This window comes from Rattus norvegicus, chromosome 3 (genome assembly GCF_021556685.1).
Source record: "Rattus norvegicus strain SHRSP/BbbUtx chromosome 3, alternate assembly SHRSP_T2T, whole genome shotgun sequence".
Lineage (NCBI taxonomy): Eukaryota > Metazoa > Chordata > Mammalia > Rodentia > Muridae > Rattus > Rattus norvegicus.
Genome location: NC_141536.1, coordinates 98731086 through 98744312, shown reverse-complemented (window position 1 = coordinate 98744312; position 13227 = coordinate 98731086). Strand labels below are relative to the sequence as shown.

Genomic DNA, 13227 nt, shown 5'->3' with positions numbered 1-13227 from the left:
TACTATACTTAAATATGCTTAAAATATACTGCCAGGTGTCAGACTCTACGAGTTCGAACCAACACCAGCTACTGAGTCATGTTGAACCAGATTTCTTTCTTGCCTCACAGGACTTGATGACACTTTGCAGAAACCCCGCTCCCTGCAGCTCCTCACAAAGTCAGGTAGCATTACAGAGATGGAGAGTTCCCTGTAGTTGCAGCAAGAATAACTTCGAAAGTAAATGCACACAGTCACACGTGCCTTTTTAGGCAAACAACTTGAAGCAATGAGAACAGAAAAGCCTATCAAGCCAGGAGCTATCTGTCAGGGTAGGCAGGAGGGCTAGCTATCTACCAGGAATGTTCTTCCCAACTTATTCTAAAGAGGATATAAAGAAAAGCTGTCTCTATACTGCTGGCCCCGGCTAAGCCTTGTCAAAGATTGAAAGCTGGGCCTATAGCCATACCACCCTGAATGCCCCCAATCTCATCTGATCTTGGAAGCTGGATAGTACCTGGATGGGAGATTTGAATCTGAGCCAGAAGTAGGCAAGGAATAAGACAGGCTGGAATGGGAAGCCTACGTTTCTAATTAACATTATCTCCAAGTTTTTCTTTTTTTGTATTGTTTATTGTCATTTGGTCACTGGAGCCCCAGACTGTGGCCCAGCATGTTATAGATGTGCTCTACCACACATTGCCTCAGCCCCATCTTGCCTGGTTACTCAGTATGATTAGTTCAAGATTCAAGCACAAGTTGGCCTGAGTGCAGTCTATGTTTAATTCTACTTCTCTGCCTCAAGCATCCTGGTGTTTGATATACATGCCTGACTGGCTCACTCTCTCCATCTAGTCTTAGGGATTGAATCCAGGACCTCTCACACTAGGCCAGCATTCCACCAACTTTTTAGAATGTTTTGAGACAGGGTCTCATTGAGATTTCCAACCTCACCTTGTCTTTACTGTGATCTTTAGCATAGCCTAGGAAGGCCTTGAAGTTGCTGTGATCCTCCTGCCTCAGCCTCTTAGCAGCTAGGATTACTGGCCCACACTACCAGGTCCAACAGGGTGTTCCTTTATGATTTTGCTAAAAAGATAATTTGTCCTCCAGGAGACAAAGTAATTTCAGACTTGCAGTACATTCAGGAGGCATCTGCTAACCTCTAGTCACTGGTCCCTGCTCAGGGAGTGCTTTCTGTTAGCTAGACTTGTTTACTTCTTCTTTAGTGGCTATCCCACTCTATCCCCCCGACCCCAACAGGCATACCTTGACTCAGTAGTCATCCATCTTGCCCCTTCTCAGCCTCTCGATCTTACTGTATGTTACTTTTTCCATGCAGGCCCGTTTAAGAACTTTACTAGCACTTGTCTACTTCCTTAAGCATTTATTGAAGGTCATGGTGGCACACATTTGGAATCCTAGCATTTGGAAGCTTGAGCCAGGGTTATCACATATTTGAAGCCAACCTGGGCTATGTAGTAAGGCTAGCCTGGGGTTCAAAATAGGACATTGTCTCAAAAATAAGCAAAAAAAGAAAGTAGAGTTTGGAAAGTAATGTTTTCAAATTTCATGTTAAGAAAGCAATACAGGGTTCTTTAGCAAAGGAGGGAATGGAAGGACTCTATTTGTCCAATCCTGTGGTTTAGGAGCGTCTCTGTAATTAAAATAACCTGTAAGAAAAAACTATACAATCTTTTGTGATGTACTGAAGTAAATTTAGCTCTCCAAACTGAAATGTTGTGATATTCTCATGCCGTAACACTGCAAAGAGAACTCTAAGGCTGTAAGGAAGAGAGCTTTGAAAACCTTTTGAGCCATGTCCCTCTAACACTAAGGCTGGTTTCCCATCCTAAGGCCAGAGGCTTTGTTTCTGGCTGGGTCGCTTTGCCACCCCCGTCCTACACAGCCTCACTGAGACAGATGCTGAGTTATTATCCACCTTTGTACTTTATCACACCTCACTGCACACAGCTAACAGACAATGACCGTGAGTGAATCCCAAGGACAGAGACTAGAACTCTGATAGGGTCTATGCTGACTTGCATGTCCACACTCTAAGAACAAGTGTAACAGTCAAATGATAATGGCACCGGGAACACACCATGCCACACAAGAGAAGGTTCACCGTGAGTGCAGGTCTTGGGGTTTTAGTTTTGAAAGTCTTACTCTATATCCCGGGCTGGCCTCAATTTCAAGGCAATCCTCCTGAATCAGTCATTTCAGTGCTAGGACTCCAATTGTGAGCCACCACAGCTGTATTAGGGTGGAAATTTTGAAATGTATGACCACATACTTAAACACCAGTGTACATACTTTTACCAAGCAAATATTTTCAAAAGAGAAGCTCGGATAAAGAACAACAGAAGATAAAATTATCTCTGGATTAAGACCTCTTTAATATACATAATGTATAGTACTTCATATAATTTATTAATGTCATTTTCTATAGGACACTGTAATTAATTCAGTGACATTAATATTGACCTCATACAAAGGATGAAAGCTGGGTTTTCTTGTGTACCAAGTACAAAACATGTGTTAAGAAGTTACATAGACAACAGTTGCACGAGATCAACTTCAGGATGACTCGGTTTACAGTAGTCACTTCACATGGTTTCCATCAAGACTTGGATGCCACCTGGTGTAGCCAAGTTTGTGGGACGACAGCTGTGGGCCTGACTACCTCCTTTTGCCAGCTCCACTTTTGCCTGTTTTACTGCTGCCACTACTTGATTTGCCAGAGGATTTTGAAGAGAAGAGTCTTGTCATAAACTCAGAGACATCAGGCAATTCATGGTTGGAATTCAACATGTTCATTGACTGCTCCATCTCCTGCAGGGAGAAAGCATCATATATGAGCAGTGCTCACCCTGTACAGAATCATCTGCATGTATGAACATAGAAATTAAGTAAGTTCTCTCTCTCTTTTTAATTATGCACATTTTTTTAGATTTTCCAATTTGAAAAAGAACATATAATTTTTTTTAAGATGAATTAATTTATGTATGTGAGTACACTGTCACTGTCTTCAGACACACCAGAAGAGGGCATCAGTTCCCATTACAGATGGTAGTGAGCCACCATGTGGTTGCTAAAAATTGAACTCAGGACCTCTGGAAGAGCAGTCAGTGCTCTTAACAACTGAGCCATTTCTCCAGCCCTGAGTAAGTACTGTCAAGAGAATGTTACTAAGTAAAAATAAAGGATTAAAATATCTGGATTAGGCATATTAAGCATATTAAGGTTATGCATTTCAACTGTGTAACAAGTAAGGCACACAAAGAGGATAATTACAATGTTTTAACTATATAAAAAGACGTTAGCATTTACCAAGATGACCAACTGAACTCATCTTATCCGATGGAAACAGCTAATTGAACACAAGGAAATGTAATAGTGCATTTACACAAACTCTTAGAAGAGTTTGTCATGGGCCTAGGATAAAGTTGAAAACCTCAGCCTCAGCCTCAGCCTCAGCCTCAGCTCCAGAGCTGCAGCTAAATGAACAAGCACCAGAACATGGCCAAATGATAGGATGGGAAGCTGAGGCAGAAAGACTGACAGTTCAAGGCCAGCATGGATAACTTACTGAGATTCTATCTTGAAGCAGATTTAAAAACTGGTTTAAAAACTAGCACTATTCCAATGGCAGAATGCACAAGGCCATGGTTTACTCTCCAGTGTCCATAAGCACGTATAACACACACACACACACACACACACACACACACACACACACCATACACATACGCACATACACACCAGTCTGGAATGCCACTTTAAAAAAGAAAGAGCAAGACTCAAAAGCCCATAGCTGGGCAGTCAGCTTACCCGTCTCATGTCAGGGTCACTTGTGTTGACCACTTTGGGCAGAAGCACAAATATCAATAATGGGAGAACCATCATCATAACCTGCAAGAGAAAAGAATTAGAAACCTTTTCTTTCACTTTAGCTTGTGAAACAAAGCCCGTTTTAATAACCAATCTCAAGATTCAAGTGTGTAGACAGAATAAAATGTAGTTGCCAACACAGTACTGGCAGCTTGGTGCTGTACGACTGCTGTGGAGCGTCTGAGACAGCCATGGCCTTGCTGTGTGTGCCTGGGCTTTCCTGACACCACACTTCCCTGTGCCTTCCATCTTTGTAAAGAGTAGAGTTTTAACACAAGTCACTTCCAAATGAAACTTCCTGCAAGCTGACACTGGGACTGGTGACTCCAGTGGCCAGAGGGGCCACTGTAGAGCCATCTGGGCTGCTTCCAGAGGACCGCACTACTGCTCTTAATTACTTCCTCCAGAGCCTGCAGCACAGTGCAAGGCACATTCTCCCTGAAGATGACCTAGAATCCTTTAGCACTTGACACACTTCTGTGCAATTTCAGAAATGAGAACACTGAGGATGAAAATGGCAGTCTCATTGCTGACGCTTCTCTGCTCAGCTGCCCTCCTGTATTAGCTCTGGTAATAAACTCCAGATGAATAGACTCCAAACTGTACTATTTATGATCTCAGTAATTATCAATACGGAACGTAATCCAAATTTAGAGAATCCTAAGATAATTCAATTTTTAAAAACAGATTTTTAAAAGGCAAATTTGTTCCTAGAGTAAGTATTTATTAGTATTTTATAAGTAGGATCACATAGCAGTTTCAAGATTAATACTAACTAATTAAAGTTCACCAAGGTAACTTCTCTGTTCACTACATGTTTTAAAGCGAAGAAAGAAAGCCCTACTCCGGGGCTGGGGATGTATCTTGTGTTATAGAGTACTTGCCTGAGTTTGAACCTCAGTACCTCTCAAACATATAAGCGTGATAGTGTACCCCTGTAATCCTAGCACTTGGGAAGTAGAGGCAGGAGACTCTGAAGTTCACTGTCATCCTCAGCTACATAGCAAGCTCAAGGCCAGCCTGGGATCCATGGGAACCTTTCTCAAACAACAACAATAAAACATTACATGTCCCACTAACATGAGCTGGTTAATAAATGACAGCACATTTATCAGTGGGCTAATATACGAGTAGAATGGGGAGGTTAACTCCATATACAACTCAATACATACTCTCATTCTATCTAGTATCCCATAAAATCTGATATCTTTCCCAATATTGATGTCAGTTGTGCATTTATTATAAAATACACAGTGGAATTCCCATCCCTTTCATTATCTGTTCCCTTCCCTTTCACAGGAGCTTAAAGTTTCTGAGTGCTAGAAGCGAACCAGCCATTAGTAAAATGTTATATACATACCATTGGGTTCATCAGGAAGTCTGTCCAGCCCCATGATTCCCTCTTAATAAAGTAAGAAGGTGGACCTGAAGATTTCATTTGCAGAGGATACGGTAATCTGACCACTTCTGATGTTTTGATGTAATTCACATATCTTGCTCTGATAAGGAAACAAGAGAAAGTGAATTCTACGGAAAAACGAGATTAGGGGTCGGGCAATAGTTCAAAAGTAGGACCCATGTCCCACATGTGCAAGGTCCTGGGTTGAATCCCAGGCTATTATAAAAGAAAGCATACACACAAACAAAGCAAAGAACTGCTTAGGTCAGCAATGCCTTAGACTTATTTCAGCTTTCAGGCTTAAAATATAAATCTTCTAAAAATTATTTACTTTTATCTTATGGGTGTTCTGCCAGAGATACAGTTAAAAAAAATTCTCAGCTAGAATTGGTAACAAATGCCTTAAATCCCAGCACTCTTGACTACAGTAGAGGCAGAAGCAGCTGGATCTATATGAGTTTGAGGACAGTTGGTCTATACAAAATGGCCAGCAAAATACAAATGAACTACAATAGAACTATCTTTTTAACAATAAGAATATAGGGGTTGGGGATTTGGCTCAGTGGTAGAGCGCTCGCCTAGGAAGCGCAAGGCCCTGGGTTCGGTCCCCGGCTCCGAAAAAAAGAAATTAAAAAAAAACAAAAAAAAAACAAAAAACAAAAAAAAAAAACCAATAAGAATATAGTGAGGAAACATGATAAAATTGTTGTTCCATGCCAGTCAGAGCTACATAATAAAACATTGCCTCAAAAAATAAGGAAAATAAAAATCCTTACTTATAAGTCATTCATGCATAGTCAACTTTACCTTTGAAATTGTCTATTTCTCACTCTTCACTTTTTACATTACAAATTCTTTCTGCCTGCCTGCCTGCCTGCCTGTCTGTCTGTCCGTCTGTCTGTCTGTCTCAGTGGTAGTATTGGTACTAGGCTCAAACCACTGAGCTATATCCCCAACATTTATGTATTTCTGCATTGTCCATTTGTTTATCTGTGTTGTAGTTGGGGTAATTTCTTTTACTATGTCTTCCAACTCAATAGACTTCTCTTTAGTTGTTATATATCTGTTAATCTTTCCGACTAACTTTTTTTTTAAAGATTTATTTATTATATATACTGCATTCTGTCTAAAATGTATGCTTGCAGGCCAGAAGAGGGCACCAGATCTCACTATAAATGGTTGTCAGCCACCATGTGGTTGCTGAGAATTGAACTCAGGACCTGTGTGGAAGAACAACCAGCGCTTTTAATCTCTGAGCCATCTCTTCAATCCCCCAAAGACTAACATTTTAATTAAGACAAAGCTACAAATTTTTTTAAAGATTTATTTATTATATATAAGTACCCTGTAGCTGTCTTCAGACACACCAGAAGAGGGCATCAGATCTCATTACAGATGGCTGTGAGCCACCATGTGGTTGCTGGGATTTGAACTCAGAACCTCTGGAAGAGCAGTCAGTGCTCTTAACCACTAAGCCATCTCTCCAGCCCAAAGCTACAAATTTATATGTAGTAACCTTTACAATAAGAACAAGAGACAGCAAGTCTTCCTTTCTTTTTTTTTTTTTTTCTTTTCTTCTTTTTTTCAGAGCTGGGGACCGAACCCAGGGCCTTGCGCTTGCTAGACAAGTGCTCTACCACTGAGCTAAATCCCCAACCCCAAGTCTTCCTTTCTTTAATCACGTAAAACACACCTTTAAACTATTCTGGCCCATATCTAGTGCCCGTATGTTTAGTACCCACAGGTTTGTCTCAGGATGGCTCAATACTTGCTGTTTTTATTTACTTAGAACTTTTAAAGTAGTTTCAGCAAATAGAAATGCTTTTCTGTTAAACAGGTAATAGGGCATCACCTTCTGGGGAAGTTAAACATTTCTATGTGCTACTATTTTCCAGTTATACCAACCAAGGATCATCTCCGATCTTCAGTTGGGCACTCCTAGACTTTGTGAGAAGTTTTAAATTTATACCCCAGGTTACACATTTTTACCTATTTAGCCTATGTTTGTGGACACATAAGTGCCACAGTACACTTGTGGAGGTCAGAGGACAACTCAAGGAATTGGTTCTTCCTTCCATCATGTGGGTCTCAGAGATCAAACCCTGATCAATAGGCTCCATGGCGTGTATGTTTACCCCCTGAGTCATTTCATGGCCCCTCTTTCCATTTTATCAAGATCCTTACTTTGACATAAACTCCACAATTGCATCTGATAATACCTTTACTAAAATTTGTAGTGTATAAAGGAGAAGCTACAGAAACTTCTAGATCAACTTTGTAGCTAATAAGAAGAGGGATTATCAAAAGATCTCAATGTAAAGTTCTAAGCAGGACTGGAGAGATGGCTCAGTGGTTAAGAGCACTGACTGTGCTTCCAGAGGTCCTGAGTTCAATTCTCAGCAACTACATGGTGGCTCACAACCATCTGTAATGGGATCTGATGCTCTCTTCTGGTGTGTCTGAAAACAGCTACGGTGTACTCATATAAATGCAATAAATCTTAAAAAAAAAAAAAAAAGGAAAAAAGGTCCTGAGTAGTATTTCTAATTCAAAAAGTTAAACAGTTTTCCACATTAAAAGCCATATTTAGATTATAACCTTCATAGTACTTTCCCCCTGCAGTAAGCAATCTTACCTTTACTGTAAACAACTATGGTAGGTGTTATGAACATTCATCTAGAGCGGGATCATTCAACTTCATAGTCTCAGTGCTCGGATTACAAACAAGAGTAGAGTAAATGTTTTAAGAAACAACTGTGGTTTCAGTAAGAGACTCTCAACCTTCACTGTAAATTTCAAAAGTGATACGTAACAACACACTAAGTAAACTAGACTTTGGCAAAAATAAACTGAGTATCCTCACCGCATTTTTCCTTTTGAAGTGATATCGACTCGGACAGGGTCAAACTTGTAAGCTGGAGAAATAACTTCCACTACGTAAGAGCCAGAGGGAATATCATGAACCACAAAGCTCCCATCTGTCCTGGAAAAAGGAAAATCAGGCTTAGTTACTTCTCATCAGCACCTTATTCCCTGTTGGACAGCATTTGCGTATTTCCCCTTAGTTCTCAAACATCAGAAGTGGGCAAGATGTGGTGGCTCCCAAATATAGTGCTAGCACTGAGGGGCAGCGGGGGCTTAAGCAGGAGTATCACCATGGGTTGAAGGCCAGCCTGGGCTACAGAGTAAGTTTCAACATAACCTGAACTACTACAGTGGTTACGGCTGTCACAAACAAAACAAACAAACAAACAAACAAACAAACAAACAAAGTGGAAGCAGCGAACCAAACAGAAAGCACAGGTATGGGAACTTGTCCAGTAATCATAAAATTCAGGAGAGTATGGCAAGAGGATCACTGCCAATGAAGGTAGCCTGAACTATGTAGTGAATTCATGGCCAGCTTGGGCTATATGATTTCTGCCCCTCTTCCCAAATAAAGAAAAACGGCAAAAGTAGATCCTACATTTTATGCTCCCAAATTCTAACAGTTTCTAAAATTAGATGAGCCTATGTCAGAGTAATAGATTCCATCTGCAGGTACAAATGACGGTAACTAAAGAGCAGTTTCTACTCTGAAGCTCTATCTATCTTTACTGAAGAACAATTACCAATGTATATCATTACAAAGTAGGGTACCAATTTTATCATGTTCCCTCAATTTATTCTTATTGTTAAAAAGATAATTCTATTGTAGTTCATTTGTATTTTGTTGGCTTTCTTTTTCACACAAACATGTTTCAATAGTTTAGTCCATTTACTGTAGTTACTTTTTGACTGGTTATATAGAAACGTACAACTTAGTAGTTAAAGCCATCTATCTTTTCTTTATCTCCTCTAATCCTACTAAGTTCTTTTGTTTAAGTCACTGGACCAAAAGCTGGTAATTTCTTCTTGCAAGTCAAAAATAACTTGTCTAGAAAATGAAAAACTGCTACTTGCTACTTCAAAGAAAAAAGAAATTTAAAAATTAAGGTGAAAAGTGCTCCATGTCATTGCAAGTATAGACTAAGGTAAAGCACAATTGAACTATAAACATTAAAATACCTTAGTCCTCAGTTGCACATGCTTACTCTCCAGACCTACTTTCTTTCTTTCTTTTTTTTTTTTTCAGAGCTGGGGACCAAACCCAGGGCCTTGCGCTTGCTAGGCAAGCGCTCTTCCACTGAGCTAAATCCCCAACCAAGACCCACTTTCAAATGTGCCTCTGAGGGTTTTGTTTTGTTTTGGTTTGTTTTGTTTTTTTTGAGGTCCTAGAAGCTTCAGGAGGGTTGCATGTGGTCTGGTGAGAGTTAGAAGACATCTGTCTAGCCAAATCAACCCTGACAATCAATGAGATGACAGATGTCACAGCCATATCACCCTCACATCCTCCAGACCTACTCTACCTTTCTCTGTCTACGGAATCAGAAGAAAATGCCCTTAGAACATTTCCTCCACAGCTTTATCACTGCCTGGCCCAGGCTCAGGGCCTTGGCTACATACAAGCCCCACCCCACTCCACCCTAGCACTTCCAAGTTTCCAGTAGCCTATTTCCCTCCTTGTCCCTCTGGCAGAGGTGGCAGTAGTTTCTTGGTTGGTTTTGCTTTCATGTATTATTGGATAAATACTGTTGAGGCTGTAAGCTCCAGGGTACTGCACAATCTGTTTCTTCATACTAGGAAGAATACGCTGTTTTAACCTTTGATTAAACTCTATGTTTACTATTCTAATGTTAGTGCATATTCTGCTCTTTTGTTTTTGGAGACAAAAATTTTGCTATATAACTCAGGATGGCCTCAGACTCATGATGCTATCACCTCACCCTCGAAAGAGCTGGGACATAAATGTGGACATTACATCCAGTCATCATCTGCTTCTTGATAGACCCTGACAGAAACAACTTCAAACGTTTTTTTCGAGCAGAGGGGGAAAAAAAGAAAGAAAGAAACTGATGACTATTCAACAAATAGAATCAGAATTACTGAAAGAAAAAGCAAAGTTGGGCATGATAGGAGACATCTGTGAACACAGTGAGGAAGTGAACACAGGAGGACAAGAGTTTGAGGATGATAAGAATCACACAGTAAAACTATACATAAAAAAAAAGTCAAGGACTAAAGAGATGGCTCCACAGTTAACAGCACTGATTGCTCAACAGGTCCTGATTTCAATTCCTAGCAACCACATGGTGGCTCACAACCATCTGTAATGGTATCTGATGCCCTCTTCTGGTGTGTCTGAAGACAGCTACAGTACACTCATATACATAAAATAAATAATTCTAAAAAAAACTTCACAAGTAGTACATAAACTTATAATATAAAAACAAACCAAAACCAAAGCCAAGCCAAAACAACAACAATAAAACCTGGCAACTACCTAACTGTCAGAAGACTGGAAAAGTAAATTGTGGTTTATCGTCATGTTATGATATAAAGAATGGCTTGACCATTTTAACCCATCTCCTCTCATCTCCATTTTTAAAGTCCAAGCTACTTCCCCAGAAACCAAAAGTACAGTCAAACTTGTGTGCTGTTATTCAAAACAGCTATAAGACTTATCCTACTTCCAACAAGACTATCACCATAAAAGTCATATCAATTCTCAACCAGCCCTTCTATATGAATAAGAGAATGTGAAGTAATAAAAATTGTTCATAAATATTAAATGAAAATTATGGTCTTATATGCTTTATTCTTAAAGACAAGTAATATGATTCTAAAAAGAGAAAAAAATTACTATAATACAATGGTTATTTTCTTTCTGTTGCATCTTTTTAAAAGAAAATATCTTGTTTATGTTTTCTTCAGTAAATATTTATTTATTTGTACTTGGGAGTCACTTCAGGACCTCTTGCATACAAGTGCCACCACAAAACTGTATCGCCAGCATTTGCTTCTTTGAGACAGGGTCTCAACTAAGTTGTTCAGAGTGTCCTTTAGCTTACAGTCTTCTGCTTCTGACTCCTCAGTAGCCAAGTTGTTAGGCCTGTGTCACTGTGCAAGGCTAAGCATAGCTAGCAATATAGAATATATTAAATTGTAAAATATCTTCAAAACAAAAATAGGTGTTTTTCAAACTGCTATATACTGCAGAAGTTGAATTTCAATGAAGCCTTATCTTCCCAATCTCAGTGGGAATTTATTATTAATGAAGCATTAGTTAGGATAAAATTTAAACAATACCCTAGTGTTAGAAAACATTAAACTACTGATTGTCAATTTGTCATTTTAATCTGAGGTTGAATATACCACAAGGGAACTTCAACAACCTGCAGAAATATGCAATTTAAACTTAAATGTCCACATTTAAGATATGTGGTTTTCAGATATCATAAGTTGGTCTATAAAGCCTGCAAAGAAATATTTTCTTTCAGTTCATAGTTTCAACTCCAAATACTGGTGGCAAAATTTAAAACATCATATTCATGCCTAGAAGAGAGAAAACGGACTGCTGACATAGCGTCAAGAAATTCATCCCACCTTCCAATATAAAACACAAACTTAAAAACAAGAAAAGTACAATTATGTGTAAGGAATCTTAAGCAATCCTGGTCTGACTTAAATGACGAGTGAAATATCGCAAATCCCTCGACGAATTCAATCGTAAAAAGAACAATAATCACAATCTCGGGCCCAAAAAAAGCGCTCTTTGATTAGGGACTTCAGGGCCCATTAATTTTAGAAGCAGGACCATTAGCCTTACAGTCTATGTCGTCACTGGGAGCCCTTTGGGCTTTGACAATTCCCACTTGTTTAGCATCTTTCTACACAACACCAAGCTACCAGAAGAGTGACAGGTAGAAAGCAACCAGGTTCCAGAGACATTAGACAAAGTGCAAGGGGGCGGGGGTGGGGGCACTCAGCAGATAAATGGGCCCAAGTATGATCCGCCTCACACTGGGGCTAAAATGGGGCTACAAATAAATGACCCCATATGTTTCGGGCGCCTGGGACCACTGTCCGCCATCCTCGCTGCTGAAGTACCTGACTCCCTCTCAAGGTCTCCCAGCATAGACCGTTAGTGGCCCCGGTGCCTTCAGTTTTTGACAGCTACATTGCGGGTCCTGACAGCTGTCCCAGCTGGATACCCTTCCAGCGTCCGCCCAAATAGCTTTCCTGTTGCCCTCAGGATGCTCACTTAAGGAAGCCGACATGCTCTTCTCCGTCTACCAGCACTCGGGCCGCGGAGATCCAGTCCTGAGGCTTCACCCCTGGAACAACTGCACGTCCCTCGATCTTAAAACGATCTCCCAGGGCGACCCCACTACCTCCCGGGACCTCGGCAGCAGCCCCAGGCACCTCCGAGCTGTGGGCATCTCCTGATAATAATAGAAGCAGGATGAAAAAGAAACCCCACAGAGCACCCGCCATGACAGCAGCTCTGAAGAGTCAGGCCTACGGCCCCGGAAGCCCTACCCTGCCGCAAGGCCGCTCCAGCGGCCACCGCCGTCGCCCGCCGATGTCGTCATCACCACAAGCCGGATCTAGCATCGAGCTTGTCCACGCCCCCGGAGAGAAGTTAGGACAGTTGACTAATCAGGAGATGAGCTGCAGAACCGACGCTCTGAACCACCAGGGCTTAAAAGGTGGCAAGGCTTTTAAGCGAAATGCCAGAACGTCTAAGGTGAAGTAAAGGTGGAAGAGAGTGTATTGCTGTGGCGTCCACAGATGCAGGACTTATCGTGGGCGTAAAGGATAGAGACCGAGAGGGACCAGGATCTGAAGTGTTGAGTGCTGGGTCTGTAGCTAACACCCAGACATCTACTCTATCATTTTCTCAAGGTTCTTGCTAGCTATAACTATTCTCCTTTCTACTACAATCTCTGTAAAAAAAAAAAAAAAGGAATGAACGAAGCTCTTGATGTAGAGTGGAAATGCAGAAATGTGGGCTGAAAAGGAGAGTGTGTGTGTGTGTGTGTGTGTGTGTGTGTGTGTGTGAGAGAGAGAGAGAGAGAGAGAGAGAGAGAGAT

General features: G+C 40.7%; 1 protein-coding gene across 2 annotated transcripts; it reads right to left on the bottom strand.

Moving 5' to 3' along the window:
• Positions 1–2354: 2354 nt before the first annotated feature.
• Positions 2355–12727, bottom strand: Emc7 (ER membrane protein complex subunit 7). Of its 2 annotated transcripts, none has more exon segments than NM_001399270.1 (5): positions 2355–2814; positions 3814–3894; positions 5234–5372; positions 8136–8255; positions 12396–12663. In NM_001399270.1, coding segments are annotated over 5 exon segments (726 nt in total). In that variant the 5' UTR covers positions 12629–12663; the 3' UTR covers positions 2355–2661.
• Positions 12728–13227: the final 500 nt, after the last annotated feature.